This window comes from Tubulanus polymorphus, chromosome 1 (genome assembly GCF_964204645.1).
Source record: "Tubulanus polymorphus chromosome 1, tnTubPoly1.2, whole genome shotgun sequence".
Classification (NCBI taxonomy): domain Eukaryota; kingdom Metazoa; phylum Nemertea; class Palaeonemertea; order Tubulaniformes; family Tubulanidae; genus Tubulanus; species Tubulanus polymorphus.
The window spans coordinates 6,418,763-6,446,724 of NC_134025.1; the positions used below are offsets into that span (position 1 = coordinate 6,418,763).

Here is a 27,962-nt window from a genome sequence, read left to right on the forward strand (position 1 = left end):
TGTATTGGTGTACAGAGTCGTTTTTTTTGTTTGGAGTAATTTGAGAAAAAATGGAATACAGTGTTATTCAGTTTTCAATCAGTATAAGTGTTCCATCGTAGCAGAAATGTGACTTAAGTCAGAACTTAAGAAACGTTGGACAAAAACCATAGAAAAATGGAAGCTTTGAATTTGATTTTAAGTGGATTTTAGTCATACTTTATTAGGATCAACGCTATCAAATATGAATTTTACTTCTGAATCTATTGGCAATAATCGAGTACATTCTTTAATGCGTAATTTATGGTTTACTGATTGTATACAAGACGAGGATGTGGACAGCAGCTACGAGCGGTTGTAACTGACGAACGTCGGCGATGAACAACGGGATTATTCTCTCTTTTCGTCTGATCCTCGGTGGTGAAATCCTTCAAATGGGCGCGGTGCTCGAACATGCCAAATATGAATTTACCGGGGCCATGCTCACTTCGGCCGATCAAGAAATTTGCGAAGAGCTGTTCGAAGGTCGTAGCATCCAGTGGATAGCGTCCGCGCTAAATGAAAGTAAAGCGAGAATTTCTATCAAAGTTACACAAAAGAACTAACTCAACGCAGCTTTTGCATACTTACATCAGTGATGACATCGTAAGCTTTTTCACACATCGACCCGAGATCATTATTATCGACTCCAATAAGGTCTCGATGGAAAGCGAGCAACTCATCATACGAAATTTCACCATCGCCTACAAAGATATGATGTGAAAACAATGGAATCATTCAGCTTCACGCCGAATACGTTACCAAATATAGATTACAATCGATCACTTACAGTCGAGGTCAATCAGATCGAACAACACCTTTGGTAGAGCTTGAACCCACATCGGGAAATCGGACATGTTTTTTGCTCCATCTAGAAGAGGACACCATAGAATACTCCAATTTCCCCATGTTACTTCACCTTCAGAATTAAAAGAAAAGCAATGTGTGCTGGAGTTTTCCTTGGGAAAAATTTTCCGAATAATCAACCAAATTGATGCCGATCTAATATGAAAGTTGTCATAAGATTTCCGTGTATAACAAGAAATTTAGTTTGCTCGTGTTTTGAAAACGTTAAATATCCCTAAATAATGCTAGCCATAGATAGTAAGAAAGTAAAGATTTTCATTCATAAATCAGACATGAGAAAATATAAACAACTTAATATCAAATTGATAGAATACATGTAGTATTAAGATTTAGTTTAGTTGTTTAGCTATTTCAGCAAATAATTATAATTACAAATACTCATGTTAAAGAAAAGAATTAGGGTCAAGATCGTGATTGAACGCAGAAAAGTAATAAATCGTACAAAGTGATGCATAGTTTGTCTTCGTCATTTGCTACAAGAAATAAAGTTGGTAGTCTATCAAAACTGAGATGAATATATGGATATCGCAGCCACATGGGGCAGGGCGGTTTTTATTCACCTTTTTTAATGAAGTTCTGTCTTTCTTCCATAGTTTCAAACATTTTACCAATTCTTTCGATGGATGCTTCACGGAAACAGTCGAGAACACATTCAGTATGCATTGCCAGTTTACTACTCGGCTCCCATTTTGTGTAGTTCAAGATCCGCTGAAAGAAGATATATCAAAATTGTCACATGTCTTATTTTTCATTCTTCGAAATTTTGTGAGTCAAATATTTGTTGGTTTTTACCTCTTGTAGCACTTTAAAATGCCCATTTCTTATCATTGAATCGGAACTTACAGCCGTGTCTTTTAAACCACCTAAATATCATGTTCGAAAGAAATAACGACAGATATCATTCAGTATGAAATTGTGAGAAATAAAGAAATGACGTGCTAGATTAATTTCTCTTACCGATTAATCCAAATAAACATTGCAATTTCTCTTGTTGGAAAACTGAAAGCCATTGCTGGGACATTTTAGGTTCCGAGTTGGTCAGACTGTTACGGGAATGCCTTATGGAACGGTTTGGATCAGTTGAAAGATATCAGCCGTAAGGTGTTGGTTGGATGATTACCTTCATGGCGATGAATATCAACAGCACGATACATATTGCCGCAATAAACATTTCATTCGCTCCACCGAATTTCGAACAGAAATGTTAAGATTGAAATAGATATGATTTCGACGAATGCGAATTTTTCGTGGTTTCTTTAGCACAATCCGTGGGACCAATAATCATTCCGTATATGTGTGTCACAATCTATGAATCAAGTGGTCCCACATGTGATAGAAAGAAGCAACAATAAGGACTTATGAATAGAAATAATACTTACGTATCTACGCACAAGAAAAATTAAACACAGTCATCGTAGAAATTTGTCATTGATCTCGTGTACCTCGTGTACTCTTGTACACAATAGTTTTATTTTCAATAATTTTGAAATACTTATAAAGGATAAAGTAAAATTATTATTCCGTTTTCCCTCGTATTCCATTACTTGCCTTTATGACTAACATATACAACTAAACGAAATCATTTTTGAAACTGCACACAACTCAACAAACATCCAGTAAAACGAAGATTTTGTGCTATATTTTTGCACTTTTTGAAAATAAATATATAAACATGGAAAGGTCAAACATTGTCAGTCTACAATGGTTCAAGTTCTGTAGATTTCGGGTCCGAAAGTTCTTCGATCTTAGCCCATTTTTCTTCTTCACCTTTGGCGAAAATAGCGTAAATTATTGTCCCAAACGCGTAAAACACTGCGCAAATATAGAATACTTTCCTCCAACTTTCCTGTGATCTCTGAAATTATAAACTTAAGCATCTTAATTCAATAAGATGCAGATCGAATGGACGAATATTCAGTAAAGTTTATTTGGAAATTATGGTTGTTTGATGGTAGTTCGAGCTTTTACCATAACGTGAAAAAATTCGATTGTTTCATCTTCTGCGTGTATATAGGGGGTAGATTATTTCAGGAAAAAGAGATAAAACTTACATCCTGCGTAATATTACCAACAGTTATAGGAGCTAACATTCCCGCAATTGTGGCGCAAGTATTCGTTATACCCATGAATATGCCTGCGTACCTGAAGTGAAAGTTCATTGAATAACTTCACACATTAGCTGTCATTAGCATGTTTTATAATCTTGCGGTGTTCTTTGACTGTTACAAAAGGTTGTACCTTGGAGCGATATCGACATGGTTAACTAAATAACCACATCTATCTAGTGCGCTGAATGTAACCGCTATTACTAAAAGTGTGACCGCAAACATCCTCTGCGTACATCCCAAATATCCGGTACCTATCAAAAACGCTGCCGGTACCACAAAACCTTTAGGAACAAAAGCATACTCAGAAGTTACGAAAAGACAGAAACAAGCACTTAAATTTTCTTTTTCTTTTTGGCACCTCACCTAATACTTGCAGGACTTTTCGCACTGAAGTCGTAGAGAACTTTGTTCGCATAAAATCTGCGAATACGCCGCAACCGATTGAAGCAATAAACATAGTAACATATGGCAGTGCATTAAAAATACCATTCTAAAAGTGATAATATACAATATGTTTTTACTCAAATAATGCAAAGAGTATCATATCCAGGGTTTTTTTAATCGATTTTACCTGTTTCATATCGAAGTAAAGAACATCCTTCATGTAAGTGGGGAGACTTGTCATCATAGTGTACGAACCCCAACTGCCGCAAACATGGGCAACTAATATTGCCCACAATGCGGAGCTTTTTAAGAAACTAAGCCACGGAATTACCTGATCCTGCAAAATTGAGAAATGTTGAATGTGGCGACCAGGAATACATCCACGGGTGTGCAATAATATCAACTCACAATAATTCAGAACGTCGACTAAATCACTCACAGCGAGTTTTCAGGTGTTAATACCATATAACCAAATTCACCAAAACATATGAGGTAATATATGTTCTAAAGAATATGGCAAGTGAATTTACCTTTTTCTGATTTGTACGCGATGTATGGGACAATATGAAAGATTTCTCAATTTGACTTATTCTAGGATGAACTTCTGGAGAATCGAAAACGAGCCCAAACCATATCACGCACCACAAAAGACTCAGACCACCTGCAGATATATACTTCTAAAGTACGAAACTACGAAATTAAGAAATATGCAACGAAATTACGAAATGCAAAACGAAATAAAGAAATGCTCAAGTACGAAACGAAATACTATACGAAATGCTAAACTATATGGAATACCTCAAGGGCCATACGACTTACGAGTTACGTTTTACGAGTTACGATTTACGTTTTACGGGTTACTAATACATTTCCTACAATACGTTACGACTTACGATTTACGACTTACGTTTTACGAATTACACGTTTTTCACAAATTGTCTTCGGATATCCGAAGCGCGTAATTCAAAGAACGGGTTTCAAAATGAAGTCGAATTGTCATTTCAAACAGCATAATAAGAGTAATTTATTGTACATAGTGAATCAATCTCGACTGCAGTGGTCTATTAAAGGGCAGAAAATCTGCGCGTTGGCCATCTGCTGTGCGAACCTTCTCAAAATCTATAAAATGCTGACAATACATTTCACACTGACTGATGACTGTCCCGTTACGTGCACGATGATTTTAATAGACGATATTTCAATACGTAGATCTTAGCTGGAAATGATTTTAATAATTAGAACAAGATTCATCAATTTAGAAAAAATGTATTTATTTTTTGAAAACACTGGGCTGCATGCAGCCATCCATCGTCGTTACAGTTATTCGTGTAATAATTACACACCCACACAGTGAAATGCCTACCACGTGGCCACTGTCCTTGAAACTCTTGCGAACCGAAACTCCAACACTTAACTCGTAAATCGTAACTCGTAATTCGTAAAATGTATTTACGTTGTAATTCGTAACTCATAAAACGGAAGTCGTAACGAATATTCAAGGAAATGTATAAGTAACTCGTAAAACGTAAATCGTAAGTCGTAAAACGTAACTCGTAAGTCGTATGGCCCTTGAGGTATTCCATAAAAACTACGAAACGAAATGGTCATTTTTTCGCGGGTCCTGCTAAAGTATAAAATGTAATACGAAACGAAAATTTTGTAATTTTTTGCGCTATAGCAGCGGATTCGTGGAGCTGGCTTAAACATGCGCACCCGGTCTAGTGTGGCAGGGTTCCGTGCCGCGACTGAGTTTAGCGATGCCATCAGGGAGAATGATCTGCGCATGCTCATATACAACTGGAAGGAAGCGATTAATAAATTACGGGTTAGAGAACGAAGTGTGCCTTAAAATATATCCTGCAGTGTTTAGGCTAAAAGATTGATACCTAGTTTCTCCTCTGCTGAGGAGCTTAAAAGTTGACCCGACCGGCCGCTAATCTACCCTGTACATTAATTTTTTCTGAGCTAAATGATCGATACTAGACAGGTTCAGATATGTCGGCCCGTGTCCAAGAACGGGATAATCCTATCGCGGTTACGAGCTCGGTGTCGCGTGAAGCGCTTGCCTTTCCTTTCTGCAACAGTCAACCCCGCATAAGTCGTCATCGAATTAGTCGTATCATCACATCTCTCGTATAATTATTTTGGTCCCGATTTTTTTCTTCTTTAAACCTTATAAAATAATGCTTATAACTCGTACTTTATAAGTCGTATTTTCACGTAAGTCGTATCAATTATAAATTCCAAATCTTCTGATTTCATTCAAAATACCTCGCGTAAGTCGTAGCCCGATATGTGACCATTTCGTTTCGTATTTCGGTTCGTATTTTAGCACTACTGGCAAAAAAATTTTCCATTTCGTAATTTCTTAATTTCGTAGTTTCGTAATTTCGTTTCGTTTCGTTATTTCGCTCCATATTTCGTAATTTCGTAGTTTCGTACTTTAGCAGGACCCGATATTTACTAAATATGGAATCGTTTATTCATTCATTCAGTTTAATTTGTTTTGAGTGGTTAATTTTGAAAATAGTTTTTACCTATTAAGTAGAATATGGATGTCCATCCAGTGTACTCGCATAGAACACCCGACATAAAGGAAGCAAATACATTTCCAACAATAGTTCCTACAAAACAATTAAAAAAGACAAATAATGAGGACTGGATTTTTAAACATACAGTTCATGACTTGAGTTATCCGTGCACGATACCTGCGTATGAAAATGCAATGAGCTTCGTCCGTTCGTACACAGGGGCCCATCTAGCCCAAAGACCGTGCATAGCTGGAAATATCACACCCTGTTATACACATAAAGCGTAAAAGATGTTATTTTTTTCGTACATGTATTTCCAAGATAGATAGAAACTTAAAAGCATGACTGACCGTCCCAAGACCAATGATAAACCTTAGAAAAATCGCCGCATAAACATGGCCACGTGCTGCAACAGGTAGCAGTATCGTTGCAACGGAAGATAACGACATTCCAACACCGAATACTATTTTACTGCCGTACAAATCAGCCAACCATCCTGCTGGAATCTGGGTGATTATGTAGCCCCAGAAAAAAGATGAAAGAACGTATCCTTGCATTTTACGGTCCCAATCGAATTCTCCGTCCTGAACAGAAAATGAGAATACAGATCATGAAACCAATTTTCAAAAATGATGGTTTAATAAATTTTAGAAAATTTTCTCGGAAAAATTTGGAGCAGGTCCACCTCGACCCCTAACAGATCCTCGTTTCACATCTGGATAAACGAGGCTGTGGTTCAAAATCATGTCCAAAACGACGGTTGTTTCTAGGGTCAGTTAACACTCTAAATATTCAAATATTTGAATTTCCTGAACGGACCTTTATTTCGTGTAAGGAGCTATTTGTTAGACCGCATTTTTCAGCGTCGACATTTACAGCTATCGCTAGTGTGTCGTTTGATGACGACTCGTTCGGAGATGTCGGTGCCTTCACCATACAAACTATTGCTACGCTCATGTTGAATCTCATCGCGTTAGACCAAAGAAATCCAAAGAATGCGATATACGCCAACAAATACCGCTTCGACGACAGCGTTGGAACTGAAAATACAACGATTAGACCTATGGAAACCGGGATACGTATTCATTATGTAAATCTGTAAATTCTCGATTGTACGGAGACCGTAGATGAAAGATAGATACTTTTTTCGAACGAAACTTTTTAGCGAAAATTTTTCGTGGGAACGAATGGTTTTTTAACTCACTTGGTTCAGCTTTCTAACCTAACTCTTATCCAAATCTCAACCTAACGCTCTAGACAATTAGCCCCTGCCGTTTACAACTCGGTCTTATTTCCCCAAGCAATTGCTTTTATAAACGCCTTCCCAGGACAATGTTCCCCTTTTACCAGAAAATAACCCTTCGCAAATTATCCCCAAAGAATACTACCCCTTTCCAATTGAATCAGAAAATCAACCCCCAGACAACCCATGGAGATTGCCACCCACCCCCAGATATACACCCCTTTGGGGGATTTTTCTGACAAGGTGGAATACTGCGGTTTTTGACTCGAATGTTATAAAGACCGAATACTTGACCCGAATGTATGAACAAAAATTGCTATGGTCTCGTGTATCTCGAGAGGAATACTTCATTAGGGTGATAAATAATATGATTCCAAATTCGTGACCGATCCACAAGAAGATAATCTATCTTGTGCTAGGACCAGATAATAATCAACTTATTTTAAGTGACAAAATGAGAATCATACAGTAATTGGGCTACTTTCTATACGTACAGGGTTAGTAACGTAGATTAGAAGGATTGATGGATATTAGAAAATCATGGAATCGGTCTATGACTGCCCAATGGCTTTGATCTATTCATGGACTTCGTTTTAGAGTCCATGATCTATTCAATAATCTGTTTGACCACCTCCATGCATTCGGGAGTCAGGGGAATTGCCTAAAAGGGATTTTGTTCGAACGAAAAGACTTTAGCTAGCTGAGTTGACGTGAGAATATGAATAAATTGTATATATATATATGATAATTCTTTTCATTTTCATCAAGGAGGCCGTTAGAACCGAATTTATCTGCTGTATCCACAGAGAACACTTCTTGTCGACACTGGAGTGTTAAAATACCTCCTCTTTCTATCGTTTGTAGGTGGGCACTTGCCTGAGACGTGCCTGAGACGTGTAAGAGTCGTTTTATAGTTTCTTTGCGTGTCGAGTAATAGGTATGGTTCGATTTGGAAACCTGTTTTTACTAGTCTATACAACTCTTTGTTTGATATTCCTAATTCCAGCATATTCTCTCCATTATGTGCCTAACTTTACTATTGTCGATTTAGAGAGTTAAGAGTTTATACAGAAATGCTTGTATAATACATGTGAATAGTTTGTATACACCGTCCTACTGATATACTTGATAATTTCTGGTGGGTTTCTTTAATAAGGGTTGTTTCTAGGCAGAACTGGTTGCCTTTTGCTATTTCTGTGCTGTAGAGGGTAGCTATATCTCATATCCTTGAAATTTGGCGAACAAGAGTGGCAAATAGATATGGTGCCGTGTTTGGCTTACAGTTTTTTGCACCCCGATCATTTTCTGGATTGACAACATATCCCTGTTAGCAGATGCGAGAACGGTGATCTTTGGCTTACTGAGATTTTCCGTTTGACGAAAATATAAGGCCAAGGTATTTGTATTCTTTAAAACCAACTCGAGGTATGAGTTTCTGAGTGAAAATTCGAATCGATAGGTACTGTACATGCACTGATGATAAACTCAGTGGCTTCTTCATTGAACATGGTCAAATGCTCGACCTAAGAATAGGCCTATAGGAAATCTTGGTTTAAGTATTTGTTGAAGGACAGGTTGTTTGAAAGGGAATATATATTGTTGTTTTATCACATACTAAGTGGGTGACTCCGTCTACATTATCTATATCTAATGAGTAACCTTAGAAGGCGAGTTTCAAAAGGAAGATGTGTTCTTGTTGTATCATATCATATCGATGTGCGTACGAACCGGGTCTGTTTAGTCCATCTAACATAACATGAAATCAGTATCGATAGATTGAAATCTACAGCATATTCACACAAAATTGTTTACGAACCTGTATTGCGCCTTTCCTCAGCCATTACTCTTCTACCTGCATTTCCCAAAGCTTGACCAAAGCAGTTATACATACATTATGTACGGTAACACGTTTCATGTCATAATCCGACATTATGCAAATCCAAATGCAATCAAATGTATGGAATTTGGTCAATCGTGCGCTTCGGTGAAGATATAGTGAAGGACCATGGATCCAGGGTAAGATTCAAGAATAGCAATAGGGGACTAGGTTGTGAACACAGTTTATATCAACCCGCCATCTAAATAATTACCTCCACTGTAATTTGCATTAATTACTACAACAGCCGGCGATTTTTGTTACTTAGTAGAGAAACCGCAACAACCGGCGCTATTGCACTTTCGTACCCCCTCCAAAAAATTTTTATTTCTGTATATTATTAATCAGGGAGGTCTGTAGAGTCAAAATAAATTACTATTGACAAAAAAAATTATTTATTCCAAGCCAAAATTCTGATAATTTAGGGCCAATTTCCTCGATTCAAACCGACGGGTCGGCCATGTTTCCGCACTAATTACCACCTAAAAACATCTGAATAATATATCTGAAAGTAAGTTTTTTGGGTCAAAAGTTACTGATTTTGAATCCCTAGACCTCCCTGATAATAAATATGCTGAAATAAAAAATTTTGGGAGGGCAAACTAATCCGTCAATATAATCACAAATAAAACATCCTCGCTTGCCAGGGGTCAGGTATCACTCCCGAACTCGCTTCCACCAGCCCCCTGGCCTCACGAAGCGTGATTTCATTACTGGCGCTGTTGCGTATGACGTCATTTATCGATTTGCGAAATACTTCCTTGTTCAGTAAAACGTTCGCTGATTGGTCTATTTAACGGGAAAACCAATAGAAGCCTAAAGTCGTTTGTTACAAGCGCTGTGATTGGTACGACCGGATTCTGGTCGGTTAGTAACGACTCCAACGACTCGTGAGGTCAAGGGGTTCGGCGAACAGCTTTAGCGTAGTGGGTTCGAATCCCTTGACGGGTGAAGATGAAATAAAAGAGGCCTTTTTATGAACACTCGATTAGTATATTCGAGTATGCAAAACGTTTTTATGAGCATGGATTATGTCATAATCCGTCATTTTTATGAACATTTGTTATCATAATCGATTAGCATACTCAGCATACTCGCTCGGCGAGCAAGTAGTTCAAGACTTTATGCCGATTATCTAATCCAACCGATATGGTGTTCTCGGTAGAAGTCGCTGCTGAGTAGGCCATAATTGAATAATTTCTACCTGGCGTTTTTATCAGCCAACATACCCGGTTATGCAAATTGACACTAATCGGCTATTATAATCTAAATAGCTAATCTATTTCGATTTTGCTGGTTCATAAAAAGGCCTAAGGAACACGGCCCGCCATGATGTCACACTAATTACCACCAAAAACCGTCCGACTACTATCATCTGAAGCGGGGTGTCCAGCGGGCGCAACGGAAAGGCCGCAAATGATACCATTTCAACCAGTAATTTAACACCCGTTCTTTGGATAAATGGAAAACAACATTACGGTGACAAAAACAGACACCACACAAAAATGAAGAGACAACAAATAAGGGGGCACCTCCATATTCACAATTCACATCCCAAAGAACAAGGACTCATTGGTGTAGATATTCCCCCCCCCCCCAATTTTCATGAAACAACCACAAACAACTCATCAATTACTAATTCATAACAACTAATTTTATTTACGTACGGTACATAAAACAAAATTAATACAATCCTCAAATTTAATGCATCAGATTAAATAAGCAATCAAACCATGACTCCAGTACCGTACACACTCACTCTCACTCACAGTACACGCTTACACTCACACTAAATTATTAGACACTCTCATTCTCACTCGTACTCAAACTACACACTCACTCTCACCTACGAGCAATTATCTAGTTTAGATAATTGCTCGAGCTCTCACAGTACCGTACACGCTTACAGTCACTGACACTCACATTACACTCTCACTCAAACACTTTCACTCACTGACACTCACAGTACACACTCACTCACCGTACACGCTCACAGTCACTCACTCACAGTCTCACTCTCACTCAAACACTGTCACTCACTGACACTCACAGTACACACCCACTCTCACTCACTCTCTCGCACTCACAGTACAAAGTACACAGTACAAAGTACACAGTACACTGTACACAGTACACTCAATCTTTTATCTGAATCTGTTCAACATTTTTTGAGGTGTAGTCATAGAGCTGCAGAGTTGTCTGTACATGTACCACGTTCTATTTTTTTCAGTTGTTGAGGTGTCGAGGTGTAGAGCTGTAGAGTTGTCTGTACCAAAACCACATTCTCTCTATATCTTCGTCAGTTGTTGAGGTGTCGAGGTGTAGAGCTGCAGAGTTGTCTGTACATGTACCACGTTCTATTTTTTTCAGTTGTTGAGGTGTCGAGGTGTAGAGTTGTCAGTACCAAAACCACATTCACTCTATATCTCTATCAGTTGTTGAGGTGTCGAGGTGTAGAGTTGTCTGTACCACTACCACATTCTCCCTATATCTCTGTCAGTTGTTGAGGTGTCGAGGTGTAGAGCTGTCTACCAAAACCACATTCTCTCTATATCTCTGTCACTGTCAGTTGTTGAGGTGTCGAGGTGTAGAGGTGTAGAGTTGTCTGTACCAAAACCACATTCTCTCTATATCTCTGTCAGTTGTTGATGTGTCGAGGTGTAGAGCTGTCTACCAAAACCACATTCTCTCTATATCTCTGTCACTGTCAGTTGTTGAGGTGTAGAACTGTAGAGTTGTCAGTCATAAAAGCCAAGTTCTCTCTTTATGATCATGTAGGCTATGTCGCACCGCCATCTATCCACCAGTCCTTTTTGGATTGCTAAGTATCGCCAGGTACCATCTATAGACAATTTACGGGAGCTTCCACCCGCTATAGTCCCCTATTCTTAAATCGCACCTCATCAGTGATGTCATTATCAAGCGACAAGGTCATGCATCGATTTGTAGAATGGGGGAAAATTTGGAAAAATTCGGAAACTTCGGAATTTTATTCAAACTTATATTTCGTATAAGAACATTTATTTTAAGTCATGCATCGTAGAAATTTGTCATTGAACTTAGTATTCACATTTCTATTTAAGTAAATTCACGAATACGTCAGAAGGTCAAACATTAGCAGCGTTCATTGGTTCTAGTTCTGTAGATTTTGGGTTCGAGCGTCCTTCTTCGATTTTAGCCCATTCCTCTTCTTCACCTTTAGCGAAAATTGCGTAAATTATTGTCCCAAACGCGTAAAACGCTGCGCAAATATAGAATACTTTCCTCCAACTTTCCTGTGATCTCTGAAATTATTAACTTCAACGTAAGCATCTTAATTCAATAAGATGCAGATCGAATGAACGAATATTCAGTAAAGTTTATTTGGAAATTATGGTTGTTTGATGGTGGTAATTCGAGTTTTTACCATTACATGATTATTTCAGGAAAAAGAGATAAAACTTACATCCTGCGTAATATTACCAACAGTTATAGGAGCTAACATTCCCGGAATTGTGGCGCAAGTATTCGTTATACCCATGAATATACCTGCGTACCTGAAATGAAAGTTGATGAATTAAGTCCACTCATCGGCTGTCATTAGAAATCATATAATCTTGAGACACTTTTGTCAGTTTCTGAATTACATACCTTGGCGCAACATCGACGTGGTTAACTGTGTAACCGCATCTACTTAGTGCGCTAAATGTAACGGCTATTACTAAGAATGTTACCGCTAACATCCTCTGCGTACAGTCTAGATATCCGGTACCTATCAAAAACGCTGCCGGTACCAAAAAAGCTTAAGGAAAAGATATACTCAGAAAGTTATGAATAGGTAAACTGAAACGGGCACTTAAATTTTCTTTTTGTCACCTCACCTAATACTTGCAGGACTTTTCGTACTAAAGCCGTAGAGAATTTCGTTCGCATAAAATCTGCGAATACGCCGCAACCGATTGAAGCAATAAACATAGTAACATATGGCAGTGCATTGAAGATACCATTCTAAAAGTGATAATATACAATATTTTTCTACTCACATAATTCAAAGAGTATCCCCTATTATTTTCAATCGATTTTACCTGTTTCATATCGAAGTAAAGAACATCTTTCATGTAAGTAGGGAGACTTGTCATCATAGTGTACGAACCCCAATTGTTGCAAACATGGGCCACTAAGATCGCCCACAACGCGGAGCTTTTTAAGAAACTAAGCCACGGAATTACCTGACCCTGCAAAATTGGGATGCATTGAAAAACCAGTGGTAAATTTGGCGACCAGAACGTCTGCCACGGGTGCGCAATGATATCAACTCACAATAATTCAGAACATCGTCTATATTGCTCACAGTGAGTTTTCATGCTATGACGCATCCTCCATACAACCAAACCCATCAAAGTATTGAAAAATGTCAAATGAATTTACCTTGTGATCTGTACGCGATGTATGGGACAGTATGAAAGATCTCTCAATTTGACTTATTCTAGGATGAACTTCAGGAGAATCGAAAACGAACACAAACCATATCACGCACCATAGAAGACTCAGACCACCTGCAGATATCAACTAAACATGGAATTGATCATTCATCCAAAGTGGGTATCTTAATGCGCTAATTTATTTGTAATTTGATTTGGGTGGTTTATTTTGAAAATAATTTTTACCTATTAAGTAGAATATGGATGGCCATCCAGTGTACTCGCATAGAACACCCGATACAAAGAAAGTAAATACATTCCCAACTATTGTTCCTACAAATCGAGTGAAAAAGTCAAATATTGAGCTGGATTTAGTTGCATATGCTGTTCATGACTTAGTAATCCGTGCATGATACCTGAGTATGAAAAAGCAATGAGCTTCGTCCGTTCGTATACAGGGGCCCATCTAGCCCAAAGACCGTGCATAGCTGGAAATATCACGCCCTGTAAAAAAAATGTTTAGTTATTTTTGCGTACATGTATTTCCAAGATAAATAGAATCTAAACAAAATGACTGACCGTTCCGAGACCCATTATAAACCTTAGAAAAATCGCCACATAAACATGGCCACGTGCTGCAACAGGTAGCAGTATCGTAGCAACGGAAGATAACGACACTCCAACACCGAATACTATTTTACTGCCGTACAAATCAGCCAACCATCCTGCTGGAAACTGGGTGATTATGTAGCCCCAGAAAAATGATGACAGAACGTATCCCTGCATTTTACGGTCCCAATCGAACTCTCCGTCCTAAAAATGAAGGAGAATACGGAGTAAATTTTGGTCAGGACATAAAAGAAGGTTTTGCATCGGAAGAACAGTGGGGGCGGGCCCTCACAGATCTGCGCCTGACTTCGGAGAATACACGGCTGTGGTTTAAATGTCCATTCCATATTTTCGCCTCACTCGGCATTTTTATTTAGTTAACACTCATAAGATATAAGAAATTCCTGGACTGAACTAACCTTCATTTTCTGTAAGGAGCTATTTGTTAAACCGCATCTTTCAGCGTCAACATTTACAGCTATCGTTAATTGTGTGTCGTTTGATGACGACTCGTTCGGAGACGTCGGTGCCTTCACCATACAAACTATTGCTACGCTCATGTTGAATCTCATCGCGTAAGACCAAAGAAATCCAAAAAATGCGATATACGCCAACAAATATCGCTTAGACGACAGCGTTGGAACTGAAAATTCAACGACATTAGAAATACATATAAAAACCTAGATAATATACAATATGTAGAGTTTAAATTTGCCGGTCTGGCTTTCCTGTGTATATTGATTGATATCGTTTATTGTATTTCTATCTGAATATAAGAAATAAAACAAGGGTACAATTTTTCAAAACTTAGAATTTATATTCAAACTTAGCAATTTCGAGGAAAATAACGCTCTGGGACTAGTTTTCTTACTATCTTGTCTATGTTCGCTATCTATCAAATATATTTTCTGATAAACTCAGTGGCTTCTCCATTGAACATGGCCAAAGAATAGGTCTATAGGAAATATTAGTTTATATAAGGATGAGTTTGAAAAGGAAGGTGAATTTTCGTTTCACCATTATATCGACCTTCGTCCCGGGTGACTCCATCTACATTATCTATATCAGATCAGTACCGGTAGATTGATAACTTACAGCTTACTCAAACAAAATTTCTTACGAACCTGTATTGTGCCTTTCGTCAGCCATAATTCTACCTATGCCATAACGAAGCTTTATCGCAGCAGTTGGCCTAAAATTTGACTTATATATAAATAGAGTGCAATCTACTTATCTCACAGTTTGAAAAGCGGTCCGTCCCGTGCATTTTCACTGATATCACTCCTACACATCGTTCGACAATACTAACCAAGCAGCGTTCTGGTTCTGAAAAGTATACGCCCCTTTATAAACGGCAAAACAAGTGAATACTGGGTGCCCTGAAATACACAACACACTACAACACTACAGATTGGGCGAAACGGAATATTTTGGAAACGATGAAAGAAATATTTCGTATATTTCTTGCCCTTTGATATTTATGTGTGAATATCAGTAACGCCTACCTCTAGTCAGTTCCGCCTGTCCTGATTTTTATGATGCTGATTTGCCGATTCATATTCCGATCTCATGTAAATATGGAATCTAATCAATCGCGCTTCAGTGAATGATAAAAAATGGCTCTTAACGAAAATGTTTATAGTGATATAGTTAGTATTCAATCTGGTCGTAAGTACCGATAAACCAATTTTTCTCAGTTTCAATGTTTTACTGAAGGACCTCATTAGTACATTCTTTGAGGCGTAAACCGTGGTTTACTGATTGTGTGGACAGCAGCTATGAGCGGTTGTAGCTGACGAACAAGTTGTCCCACAGATATAGAAAGTGATAGATAGAAGCGACAATAAGGACTTTTTATTTAAATTTTATTCAAACTTTTATTTCGTATAAGAAAGTTAAACACAGTCATCGTAGAAATTTGTCATTGATCTATTGCTCTTAGTATTCTTAGTACACAATATTTCATAAAGTATATTGTACCAGATTTCAGTTATGCTCCATTCTTACCTTAATTATGACTAACAGATAGAACTAAATAAAATGACTTTTAAAAATGTACACAATTCAACAAACCGAGCCCTTGAATAGAATATTAATACATATATATGTAGTGTTATATATTTTTGAAAAAAAGATTTATAAAAACATCGAAAGGTCAAACATTAACAGTCTTCATTGGTTCAAGTTCTGTAGATTTTGGGTCCGAATGTTCTTCGATTTTAGCCCATTCCTCTTCTTCACCTTTAGCGAAAACAGCGTAAACTATTGCCCCTAATACGTAAAACGCAGCGCAAATATAGAATACTTTCCTCCAACTTTCCTGTGATCTCTGCAATTATAAACTTAAACGTAGGCATCTTAATTCAATGAGATGCAGATCGAATGAAGGAATATTCAGTAAAATGTATTTGGAAATTATGGTTGTTTGATGGTAGTAAGAGATTTCACCACTACATAAAAAAAGAGATTCGATTCTTTCATCTTCTGCGTGTAGGGGGTAGATTATTTGAAAGGAAAGTCAAAACACTTAAACACTTACATCCTGCGTAATATTACCAACAGTTATAGGAGCTAACATTCCCGGAATTGTGGCGCAGGTATTCGTTATACCCTTGCATATACCTGCGTACCTGGAGTGAAGATTGATTAAATAAGTCCACCCATTGGCTGTCATTAGAAATCATATAATCTTGAGACACCTTTGTCGGTTACAAAATCATTACCTTGGCGCGATATCGACATGGTTAACTGAGTAACCGCATCTACTTAGTGCGCTAAATGTAACGGCTATTACTAAGAATGTTACAGCTAACATCCTCTGCGTACAGTCTAAATATCCGGTACCAATCAAAAATGCTGCCGGTACCACGAGAGCTTAAGAAAAAGGCATACTCAGAAAGTAATCCATAGGAAAAACAGAAACTGGCGCTTAAATTTTCTTTTGGCACCTCACCTAATACTTGCAGGACTTTTCGCACTGAAGTCGTAGAGAACTTCGTTCGCATAAAATCTGCGAATACGCCGCAACCGATTGAAGCAATAAACATAGCAATATATGGCAGTGCATTGAAGATTCCATTCTAGAGATGAAAATATACAATATGTTTCTACTCAAATAATTCAAAGAGTATCATATCCAGGTTTTTTCAATCGATTTTACCTGTTTCATATCGAAGTAAAGAACATCTTTCATGTAAGTAGGGAGACTTGTCATCATAGTGTACGAACCCCAATTGTTGCAAACATGGGCCACTAAGATCGCCCACAACGCGGAGCTTTTTAAGAAACTAAGCCACGGAATTACCTGATCCTGCAAAATTGGGATGCATTGAAAAACCAGTGGTAAATGTGGCGACTAGAACTACATCCACGGGTGCGCTATAGTATCAACTCACAATAATTCAGAACACCGACTACATAGCTCACAATGAGTTTTCGGACTTGCGTGCACCCTACATAGCACCGAATCAATGGAAAGATATGTTGTAATGTATTTTTCTATGAAATAAATCAAGTGAATTTACCTTTTTCTGATTTGTACGCGATGTATTGGACAGTATGAAAGATCTCTCAATTTGACTTATTCTAGGATGAATATCAGGAGAATCGAAAACGAGTACAAACCATATCACGCACCATAGAAGACTCAGACCACCTGCAGATATTCACTAAACATTGAATTGGTCATTCATCCAGGGTGGGTTGTGCTAATTAGGTTTTCATTTGTTTTGGGTGGTTTTATTTTTCTAAATGATTTTTACCTATTAAGTAGAATATGGATGGCCATCCAGTGTACTCACATAGAACACCCGAAACAAAGAAAGTAAATACATTCCCAGCAATTGTTCCTACAAATCGAGTGAAGAAAAGTCACATAAGGAGCTGGATTTTGTTGGACATGAGGTTAGTTGCACGGTACCTGCGTATGAAAATGTAATGAGCTTCGTCCGTTCGTATATAGGGGCCCATCTAGCCCAAAGACCGTGCATAGCTGGAAATATCACACCCTATTATAAACATAAAACGTGAAAAACGTTAGTTATTTTTAGTACATGAATTTCCAAGATAGATAGAATGTATGATCGACCAAAATGACTGACCGTTCCGAGACCCATGATAAACCTTAGAAAAATCGCGGCATATACATGGCCATGTGCTCCAACAGGTAACAGTATTGTAGCAACGGAAGATAACGACATTCCAACACCGAATACTATTTTACTGCCGTACAAATCAGCCAACCATCCTGCTGGAATCTGGGTGATTATGTAGCCCCAGAAAAAAGATGAAAGAACGTATCCTTGCATTTTACGGTCCCAATCGAATTCTCCGTCCTGAACAGAAAATGAGAATACGGATTGGATGTGAAATCTGCATTTCTGAAATTTGATTGAAGATATTTGAATATTCTGATAGAATGTACCTTCATATTCTGTAAGGAGCTATTTGTTAGACCGCATCTTTTAGCGTCTGCAGCTATCGTTAATTGTGTGTCGTTTGAAGACGACACGTTCGGAGACGTCGGTGCCTTCACCATACAAACTATTGCTACGCTCATGTTGAATCTCATCGCGTAAGCCCAAAGAAATCCAAAAAATGCGATATACGCCAACAAATATCGCTTAGACGACAGCGTTGGGACTGAAAATTCAACGATTAAAATTACAAATGAAAACTAAACTTATGTAGACACATAATGTAGATCGGAATTTGCCGGTCTGGCTTTCCTGTGTATTTATTGATTGATATCGTTTACGTGTATTAATTTCTTTCTGCATACATTGAAATAAAAGAATTAAGAGTACAAACTAGGTTATTCATAGGGAAACTTTTAGGGAAGATTTAGTCGGACCATTTGAAAATTATATGTCCATGTTCATGACATTTTTAATGTATATGTATTATGCTAATTATATTCACATTTCATAACGATTAAACTACTCGGTATATTTTTTCATCTGTTATCAGATCGTTACTACCACATACGTATATGATATTCATACAAAACAAAATGCTGCTACTTATTTCACTTACTCTTCATATTGTATATTCTATAGGGTCTCTACGGGCACAGCGGGAGTGGATTTAGGGTACCTCGCATGTCTCACGTGTGCACCCAAAAAATCTTAAATGTCTTCTTGGGAAGGCAGAATAAATTCGAAATGAATTTGAAAAACTTTTCAAATGTTTTATCAGGCAAAATGAAGTTGTGCCATGAAAGTGTACCAAGAATATTTCAAAAACCCTTTGAATTTTCTTTATGCCATGAGGGATACGATCAATTGGCAATATAAAGGGCATCGGTTTTAAGCTTTGTTTTTCATGCAGGAATGTGCCTTTATCTGATAAAGTTGTGGCTACGCGCGTGCTGAAAGAGGCTGAACGTAAAATGTAAATGGCATCAGTCTGGTTTCTTACAAAAAAAATCATAAGAAATGGTGGAAAATGTGCCACTTTCCGAAGAAAGTGCCCTTTTTCGTGAGGCTGTCGAAATCGGAGCCTGGATCTGCTCCTGCACGGGGATCACATTACAAATATCAGGCGCGGATCCAGGGACACTGTCGAGGGAGGGTAGCACAACTTATAAAAAGGACATTTGAAAGAGGGCATTTTGAAATAAAAAGGGCATTCTGAAATTTTGAAAATCTACTTTTTGCTGCAATTTCCAAGCAATTAAAGTCCTGACACGAAGTGCTTACGTACTTGCAAATTAACTGCGTTGAGGTGTAGTTTCCGTGTAATAAAGACAAAATCTTGAAGAATGTGCTTTTTGTTTAGAATTATCTACCTCGTCTTGTAAAAAAGTGCCCTTTTCTAACTTGGGCATTAAAAAAGGCACGAGATTTTTGCGACGGAAGCACGTGTCTATGGTGCTACCGTCTGAATCCGCGCCTGAATATTTAAAGGCTACTCTTAAGTTTGAGGTTCTACGTTAAAATAACGCCCGCTGTTCCCACGAGTTTTTGCAGAAAGTCTATATGAAACACCAAGATTTTTCGGAATATTTTTTTTAATCTAATAAATTCCTATGTAGTCAATGAATATATATTGTAATTCATTTTATTTCCTCTCGTAATAATAATCATGATTTTCATGGGTAGCTTCACCCAGGAGTCGATCTCGGAGTACTCGGCGCTCGTGCACTGAACCAGTTCAACAAAAAACTGACCCAACTTCCTTCCGACGGCCTTGACATACATGTATTATCAAATTAGTACCGGTAGATACGTAGACGAAGAACAAATCTTTTACAAACCTGTATTGTACATTTCGTCGGCCATTATTCTACCTATGCTTTCACAAAGCTTGATCACAACTAAAATTTAATTTACACACCTGTACGGTGGAAATCGAGACGCTAATGAGCTTATCTCATACATTTATTGTGCATTTTCATTGATATCTCTCTACTTCACACAGATGTCGCATTTTTCTGTCTACATCATGCAGGGGCGTAGCCACAGCCAGTGCGACAGGCGACATATGTCGCACCAATAATTGAAAAACCCATTATGCTAAAACGTCAAAATGAACGTTATTCTGTATGGGGGTATCAAGTTCTTTTGAAGGTGTCAGTGGTGCTAATACGGAGGCGTTGGTAATGCACTTGAGATTTTCGGTGTAGGCCACATCCAACCCAGTGACTCCAGCGAGTTTTGTTTATAGTGTTTACGGTATCACATCTGGACCATGCACCTGATCTCACGTATCAAAGTTGCCGAATTCAGAAGACTTTTTTCATATTACTTTAGAGCGACTCAAACCGGTATTCTTCTGGTTATATTTCACTGATTCTGTAGGTGTTTTTTGTTCATGAAAAATGGACCATAATAAGGGATTTGACCAAAAAAATTCTGCTCAAGTGCCGAGACATGGAAACCGAGAAAATCGAGAGAGTACCGGTATTGATGTACAATAAGCTAACATTAGTTTGGTATTCATCAATAAATGGTCAAGGGCAGATCCAGCCTACTACTTGTATCGAGGGGTACTCAGGTTTGCCCTTCTATTTTTCTAGTTCGTGATTTTGACAGGCTCTTGTACTAACATGAATGTTTTATTCCGGGCAAGTATTCTGGAAGTAGTATAGAAAATGGTCTAAATGAATCTAAACGAAAATAATTAACTTCAAGGGGGATCGACATGCCCCAAATATGCTTAAAGATTGCAGCCTTGAAAAATAAAAATTTTCTGGGGGAGTGCCCCCAGGTCCCTCGTTTTGTGCTATGATATAGTTGCCCTTCCAGTTCAGCAGGACTCAGAAACCGCTCTGGGATGGTGATAAACATCTGGATCCGTCCCTAGACCAAAGATAACCTTAGAGGCATTACATTATCTACAGAAAAATTATTCAAATATGAGTTCTCATAGCCATCAGAACGCATCTCAGACGTTTTAATCTTCAAAATTTTTCTTTTTCTTTCTAAAACTGTGGAGAGGTGAGGTGGGTTTATAAGGGATACCAAATCGCGATCTACCAATTAAATAACAGGTTCACTCCCTATTTTAAGATCAAGACGTTCCACCCTATGTTGGACCATTTCGTGATGGCAAACGAAGCGTGGTGGGGGTTACTTATGGGAACATGGTAAAATAAATGGTTCTTCGCAAGCGTTTACAATAATTTAGTTAGTGTTGATCCTCGTCGTACCGATGCACCAATCTTTCTCAGTTTCAATGTTTTACGGAAGGACCGCATTTCGTTGACTGATCGGGGACTAGATTTTAGACTGATCGGGGGCCGTCCAACTCATATCCATCGTGGGATAAATACAAGAAACAATATCGTAATCAACTATATTAAACATACGTGATTCTTTATTTGGCTCTGAATCGTACAATGTACAAAAAAAACTGATTTTAGAAATTAGTCACTTGAATGCCAGTATGCTGTAACATCTTGGAGATGTAACTGGATCAAACATTTTCACCAAATGAACGTCTTTAACAGATTCCTAAAAATTAATCAAATTATTCTAATAGAGTGTACATGTATAATAACCAGTAATAACATAATGTTCGTCAGATTTCACCACAAAAGCCTTTACCTGTTCCCATAGATAGCACATTCTATCAAGTATAATAAAACATTCAATCACTGGAGCAAAGACAGCTCTTAACTGGAAGAAGGCAAACGTTTTGATTTCATACTCTTTGTAAAACTTTAAGTAACCATCTAAAACTTCAGTTGAAAGCTGAAAAAGAACGTATGGTTGCAAACGTCCATTGAAAGACTTGAAATATTACATGTAAAATATTTCTTAACACAAACCAACCTGAGAAATGAGGTGGGAGTATCCCAATTTCTGAAAGGCTTTGATGACATATTCTTTGAAGTCATTACATTTTTTTGCTAAACGACCAATTTTCCAATCATCTTTCAATTCACCAGTTTTTTCTTGTAATATCTTCTGAAGAACAGCTCTCCAGAACAAGGACTTTCTTGGTCCCTAGAGGTAATATGGACACATTTTTCACTTTGAATTCTAACAAAGGCTATGTTGACATGTATATTAACAAAGTTCACGAAAGCACATCTAAATACGAACTTTTTCTTGTTTCCCAGCCATTCTATCTACAGCTTGCGCTGCAATCATCCTTGCATTACGTCCAAGACAGAACTTCTGTTGTTGAAGGTGGCTACTCATAGGGAATCCAGATTTGTTGAGAAGAATATCACATGTACCGATACCTGAATATCAACACAAAACGCAAAACTACAGTGCTTGTTTCTTAATGGTATTTAATGTTTAAACTGGTTTAAACACCATGTTCATGTATTTACCAACTGATCACCAACCTTGAGATTCAGAAAATTCTTCATTAATCAAATTGTAACAACAGCCAACATTGCACAATGCCAAACAATTGTCATTACTCGCAAATATCCTGAGTATGTTTGCGGCCAAGTTACCACAGGTATGCAAACCAGTTACTAAGACACCAGAATTTTCATTTGGGAAATTCTCATCCATGATTTTATCAAGATCTGTTTTGATATCAACTAACATTGTTATAGGACAATATATTCCAGTGTTTTCATTAACTGATGAATCCTGGTTTTCTGCAATACTCTCTCGCAACGAACTTGCCTCTAACTTTCCTTTGTGCCTATCTTTCTGAAATCTATTGCGCAGTTCTTCATCGCGTAGTTCAGCACCTTCAGTGTTCGACTGAGAGGAGTCAATACCGAGAACATTCAAACCGTGACACAAGGCTAACTCTGAACCTAAATATCCTTTGCCACTACCGATATCGATAACCTACAGAGATTAAACATGAAGAAAAACTTTCTCATTTCAATAGAATAAATTTAGACTTCTAGAAATTTATCATCAACAAATCCTTCTCGCATCGGATACAGAAACAATACCAATGTATAATTACCTGGCTAATATTTTTTCGGTGAGCTATTTTTGCACAAACATCCGCCATAACAGGGACTTCGTGTACCTTTTTCTGTGGCATGCCATGATAATTTGAATGCAATGAAACAGTTTTGGCAGGTCCTGACAGTAGATTACTTAGATCACTTTCTATGCTTAACCCATCTACAGATAATTTTTGTGCTTCTTCAAGCAATGAGATGATTTGACTGCACTGAAGATCCTGACTAAGAATATTTAGCTTTGGTAACCTCGATAAACTGTCTATGTCCAAACTAAGAAGTTCACAATCGAGAGTTTCAGGTACATATTTTGTCCATAAATCTTTCACTATAATATCAGTATTTTGAGCACAAATCAATGGAAGATATCGATTCAGGAAATCTTTAACTCTTTCTATTTTAATGATGATAAGAGTAAGCTGCTCTTCCTTACTATTATTACACGTCAACATCATTATTACTCAGCACGGGGTTTTTATCATACGATCGTGGCTTTCTCGTTCGCCAGCACTCTATAAATTCTATTAAAATGTAAAATGTAGCATTGCTACATGCAGCTACATATCAAAAGATCGAGACTTTTTTAGGCGGTAATTAGTGATTCAAAGCAAATCAACTTTATTCAACCATAACAAAGGATGAAAACAATAAATTGTAACAATAATTTCATTTTTCCCTTGTCCTTGAGTTCAATAAACACAAATTACAAAGCTATCAGTAGTTATTAACCAAAATGCTATACGAAACGTATCTTCCATATTGAATGGGACAGGCAACCAGTCTATACCGTGGAAATTTCGATGCCATCATAGAACTATTCCGTGGTTTTAGATGGTACCCGATGTGATTCGGTAAAAGATGAACATTACCGTCTGAAGGTCGCAGAGCAAAACTATTTTCATTTTTACAATCTGACGATTTGGTGCCAATTTCTGCTATCTGGCTCATTTAAAACACTCATTTGATATACGGTCTGAAATGGATTGTGTTGTATTTAATCTCGGTTTTGCATCATCTTTTTTCTATTCCTTTGTGTTGGCCATTACGTTTGTAGGAAGTCTTTACATCTGGAAAAGTTGTTTGGATAGGTAAGCGAATGAACCTGCCAACCGGTACTGGGTAGTAGTTTGGGCAATACCAGACGATTGTACGCGTTCGTAACGGCTAGATACTAATATATTAGACTAGCCAGACTCTATCTGATTTTAAATGGGGGGATAAGTGGCTAAGCTATCATGATCTAAACATACTTTAGAAATGTGAAGCCTCAGGTTTCAAAGGTAAACAAATTTCAGTCCAGGAAAAAGTCTCCTGGTGTTAAAATGTTCTCGTCCAATTTTTCCTCTCCACAAAAAGTCTATTGATAAGAAGGTTATCATATTATGAATGCATCTTTAGTTTCACCTATTATTTAGATTATCAATTTAGGCCTAAATTGATTCTTCATTGATTTTTTTTGGTATGAAGTGGCTATTCGTACGGACACTACAAATAATTCAAGAGGCTATTCGGTTGGTTTGCAGCGAACTCGTTGGTTTACTGGGATGATGCTGTGCTAGTAATTTACTGGCCCGAGTTACAGTCTCGCTCTATCTATTTTTCTCTAACTCCATTCTCTACACTTTCCTTGAATTTTCTAAGTCGCACACCTCTGTACGCATGGGCAGCGTATATCAGCCAATCAGCAACAGTTATTAGCGTACAGTTCCTAGTTCCGTACGAATAGCCACCAGAGTAATCCGTACGAATAGCCACAGCGAAATAAATTGTGATGCCATAGTTATTTCAACGAAAAATGTTTAGCTTAAAATATTATTGTATGTTCATGAAACTGGAATATTGTTATGAATTTACTCAAAGCTTGCTCATAAAAACCTTCAGTTAATGGTAATAAATTTCGCATTGTTGGAATTATAAAATTAAAAGCTTCTGTATGATTAAGCTGTTTAGGTAGGCCGACATTACTGTTACCAATGGAATGACTACTCTTTAGACCTAAGTAACCCAGCCCACTTTACTGATTTAGCGCCATGTTATGGAATGGTGACCAATGATGACTAACTGCAGTTAAGGGTACCTTTTTTCCCCTGTGGCACTAGGGTTATGGGAAGGTTGGGTAACCATTTATGACACCTAAAACTATAGTCGCCCCGACTACTGTTCTCTTGTAGGCTAAACAGGTTTGAGTCAATTAATTGATTATAAACAAGTTCAATAAAACAGCTTAACTATTTGTTTAACCTAGGCTTATATATATATATATATATATATATATCTATATATATATATATATATTTTTTTTTTTTCAGAGATCATCCAGCTATTGTGAAGAGACGTTTTTTAAGTGTTTTGATAGTTTGTGCGTTAGGACCATGCCTACTATGGCTTGTCAGTTCATATTCATATTGTTCCAATGAAAGGGTAAGAATCACATTAGTCTAGGGCATTTAAAAGGGCCGAATTTATATGTAGATAATTTTGTTATAAGCCGTGTGATAAAATGTTTATTTTTCCCAGGCTCATAGATTGTTTGAATGGTTGGGTGTTAGATTTGATGGGTCGTTCAATGCTGTGTTTTTGCCATTACTTTTAACTATGGTAGGTAGAATGCATTATTGAAAAAGGCTGAAATTTTTTTGTACTGGTACAATAACTTTTTGGAATATAAGATGCTTGAATATAGTATTTAGGTAGAACCAAAAAGACTAATAAGTAGGTTTGTATTACAGATTTTGTTTCTTGGTCCATTAGCAATGCAGTATGAAGAAGGAATTATACATTTGTACTTTGGTATGACCTGATTTAATAGTGAATCTAGATCCAGTAGAGTTTGTTCGTACCAAAATTTAAGTTTCAAATAGACCAATAAGTGTATTCTTAGTAGTGACACTGTTTCATTCATTTCAGAATCAGAACATTGGTTAGAATGCTTCAAAGATATCTACTGGTGGAGAAGTCATGTCATGGTAAATAAACTCTTCTTCAAAATCATAATTTACGAATATCAATTTGTATTCATTTAATCAGAATTTTTTGTAGGCACCATTTACGGAAGAGTTTGTTTTTCGCGCTTGTATGTTGCCATTGCTCGTGTCCAGTCTTGGTTGTGGGAAAGCAGTGATTTTCTGCCCTCTTCTTTTTGGTGTTGGTAAGTTGTACAAAACAATATCAATAGGCTCGATTTGTCAGTAATTGCCTCAGATTTCATAAAAATGTTAACAATGTGAATCTAGTAGAACTCACTAGATTGGGATGACTAGGGACTGCCCAGATTTATCCGCATCAAGTGAACTCTGAATCATGAATAATAGTTACATGGTTCCAGGTTAAATGGACTAGATATTCCATACATATGACATACGAGGTGAAATTCCTGATCGTAAAATCTGAATTAAGTGAGTTCTACTGTGGAAAGTGTTAAATCAGTCTTTTTTTTAATATTCAGCACACCTTCATCATGTTATTGAAATGGTCAATCAGGGTAAACCAGTTCTGAATGCTTTCATCATCTGCTGTGAGTTTCAATTTGTTTGGAAATAATCATCTTGATATCCTTGTGTCCAAATATAAGGTATTCTACTTCTATTTTCAGTGTGTCAATTTGGTTATACCACATTATTTGGAATATACTCGGGGTTTCTATTCATTCGCACCGGTAAGTACTGTAAACATTTTGCAAAAAAAGTTAAGCAAAAGTTTCCTAAAATACTGATATGATGATAGCCTGATGAGAAACGACCTATTCATTTAAGCATATATAATTTGATTACTCCGAAAGATAACACTATTCAATTGCATATTTCCAGGTCATGTAGCTGCTCCAGTTGTTGTTCACATGTTCTGCAATCACATGGGATTTCCTGATTTTTCTGGAATATTTAGTTATTCAAGTTTGAAAACAAGACTGTTTCTCATTACGAGTTATATCATAGGTATCATATGTTGGATGTTTCTCTTATATCCAGTCACAAAACCTCATTGGTACTACAACACAGTTTACTCATTAGATTAAATAGAGGGATTTTCGAGAAGTCCTATCTCAGACACAGTAGCGAACTATCTTGGGTGCTAGTAGATTTAATACATTAAGAAACATAACAGAGACATAGTTAAGACTTTCTTGAAAATGCCACAGTGGGCCAATTACCGTATTCATTTTGTATCATGAAACAGAAAGGGTGTCAAATAAGGCGAAGTGGTTAAATTGAAGTCGAGTTGAGAGGACTCAAAATCTCGTTAAAAATACATAAAGAGTATGTATTTTTGAACTCATGGAGTGGATACGAAGTAGATCTTTAAATACTCAGCTGAACTAGAAGCCGACAACCTATTACGAATAAGGCAGCCTCCTTGCAAAGAACTATTCAGCCGAATGTATTTTTATTCCCTCTCTTGTACACGATTGCGTGGTGAATCAATTTTAAAACCATTATACAGGGGAACTTACATACTTGCCAGTATTTTAAAAATGTCAAAGCTATCTAATAGTTTTTATCTCAATTTGAAATATGTGCAAGGTGAAAGCATTGGATGAATAA

At 37.3% G+C, this 27,962-nt stretch overlaps 6 protein-coding genes across 16 annotated transcripts; 1 reads left to right on the forward strand and 5 right to left on the reverse strand.

The window, feature by feature from the left end:
* Positions 1 to 187: 187 nt before the first annotated feature.
* Positions 188 to 2,204, reverse strand: LOC141915552 (uncharacterized). Its single transcript, XM_074807129.1, has 6 exons — positions 1,843 to 2,204; positions 1,678 to 1,748; positions 1,446 to 1,593; positions 809 to 937; positions 610 to 722; positions 188 to 533 (listed from the first exon to the last, which is right to left on the reverse strand). Exons 1-6 carry the CDS (start codon positions 1,904 to 1,906, stop codon positions 288 to 290), a joined length of 771 nt encoding a protein of 256 aa, XP_074663230.1. The 5' UTR covers positions 1,907 to 2,204; the 3' UTR covers positions 188 to 287.
* Positions 2,205 to 2,401: 197 nt separating this feature from the next.
* LOC141915548 (sialin-like) lies at positions 2,402 to 10,349 on the reverse strand. Of its 8 annotated transcripts, none has more exons than XM_074807120.1 (13): positions 10,257 to 10,339; positions 9,651 to 9,997; positions 8,968 to 9,265; positions 6,728 to 6,948; positions 6,259 to 6,492; positions 6,086 to 6,173; positions 5,915 to 6,001; positions 3,908 to 4,038; positions 3,565 to 3,714; positions 3,357 to 3,483; positions 3,124 to 3,274; positions 2,937 to 3,027; positions 2,402 to 2,740 (listed from the first exon to the last, which is right to left on the reverse strand). In XM_074807120.1, the coding sequence occupies exons 3-13, from the start codon at positions 9,038 to 9,040 to the stop codon at positions 2,582 to 2,584; spliced, it is 1,512 nt and encodes a 503-aa protein (XP_074663221.1). In that variant the 5' UTR covers positions 9,041 to 9,265; positions 9,651 to 9,997; positions 10,257 to 10,339; the 3' UTR covers positions 2,402 to 2,581. The 8 variants fall into 8 exon arrangements, with proteins under 8 accessions (XP_074663221.1, XP_074663220.1, XP_074663219.1 ...); XM_074807119.1 differs by having other exon boundaries at positions 8,968 to 9,326; XM_074807118.1 differs by having other exon boundaries at positions 8,968 to 9,338.
* Positions 8,331 to 27,950, forward strand: LOC141915551 (CAAX prenyl protease 2-like). 3 transcript variants are annotated; one of them, XM_074807127.1, is made up of 10 exons: positions 8,331 to 8,547; positions 13,497 to 13,604; positions 25,734 to 25,845; positions 25,942 to 26,022; positions 26,154 to 26,214; positions 26,332 to 26,390; positions 26,464 to 26,572; positions 26,870 to 26,938; positions 27,017 to 27,079; positions 27,231 to 27,950. In XM_074807127.1, exons 2-10 carry the CDS (start codon positions 13,582 to 13,584, stop codon positions 27,434 to 27,436), a joined length of 783 nt encoding a protein of 260 aa, XP_074663228.1. In that variant the 5' UTR covers positions 8,331 to 8,547; positions 13,497 to 13,581; the 3' UTR covers positions 27,437 to 27,950. The 3 variants fall into 3 exon arrangements, with proteins under 3 accessions (XP_074663228.1, XP_074663229.1, XP_074663227.1); XM_074807128.1 differs by lacking the exon at positions 8,331 to 8,547 and adding an exon at positions 13,237 to 13,358; XM_074807126.1 differs by lacking the exons at positions 8,331 to 8,547; positions 13,497 to 13,604 and adding an exon at positions 24,240 to 24,512.
* On the reverse strand, positions 10,683 to 15,235 carry LOC141915550 (sialin-like). Of its 2 annotated transcripts, none has more exons than XM_074807124.1 (11): positions 15,161 to 15,235; positions 14,456 to 14,679; positions 14,007 to 14,240; positions 13,844 to 13,931; positions 13,674 to 13,760; positions 13,435 to 13,562; positions 13,092 to 13,241; positions 12,888 to 13,014; positions 12,658 to 12,808; positions 12,473 to 12,563; positions 10,683 to 12,311 (listed from the first exon to the last, which is right to left on the reverse strand). In XM_074807124.1, the coding sequence occupies exons 1-11, from the start codon at positions 15,183 to 15,185 to the stop codon at positions 12,135 to 12,137; spliced, it is 1,482 nt and encodes a 493-aa protein (XP_074663225.1). In that variant the 5' UTR covers positions 15,186 to 15,235; the 3' UTR covers positions 10,683 to 12,134. The 2 variants fall into 2 exon arrangements, with proteins under 2 accessions (XP_074663225.1, XP_074663226.1); XM_074807125.1 differs by having other exon boundaries at positions 12,171 to 12,311; positions 12,473 to 12,555.
* LOC141914897 (sialin-like) lies at positions 16,125 to 18,674 on the reverse strand. Its single transcript, XM_074806237.1, has 10 exons — positions 18,460 to 18,674; positions 18,137 to 18,370; positions 17,956 to 18,043; positions 17,798 to 17,884; positions 17,561 to 17,691; positions 17,197 to 17,346; positions 16,990 to 17,116; positions 16,760 to 16,910; positions 16,576 to 16,666; positions 16,125 to 16,365 (listed from the first exon to the last, which is right to left on the reverse strand). The coding sequence occupies exons 1-10, from the start codon at positions 18,604 to 18,606 to the stop codon at positions 16,192 to 16,194; spliced, it is 1,380 nt and encodes a 459-aa protein (XP_074662338.1). The 5' UTR covers positions 18,607 to 18,674; the 3' UTR covers positions 16,125 to 16,191.
* LOC141912765 (putative methyltransferase-like protein 25) lies at positions 21,854 to 23,980 on the reverse strand. The gene is made up of 6 exons (XM_074804155.1): positions 23,424 to 23,980; positions 22,837 to 23,299; positions 22,586 to 22,728; positions 22,313 to 22,486; positions 22,085 to 22,231; positions 21,854 to 21,991 (listed from the first exon to the last, which is right to left on the reverse strand). Exons 1-6 carry the CDS (start codon positions 23,877 to 23,879, stop codon positions 21,908 to 21,910), a joined length of 1,467 nt encoding a protein of 488 aa, XP_074660256.1. The 5' UTR covers positions 23,880 to 23,980; the 3' UTR covers positions 21,854 to 21,907.
* Positions 27,951 to 27,962: the final 12 nt, after the last annotated feature.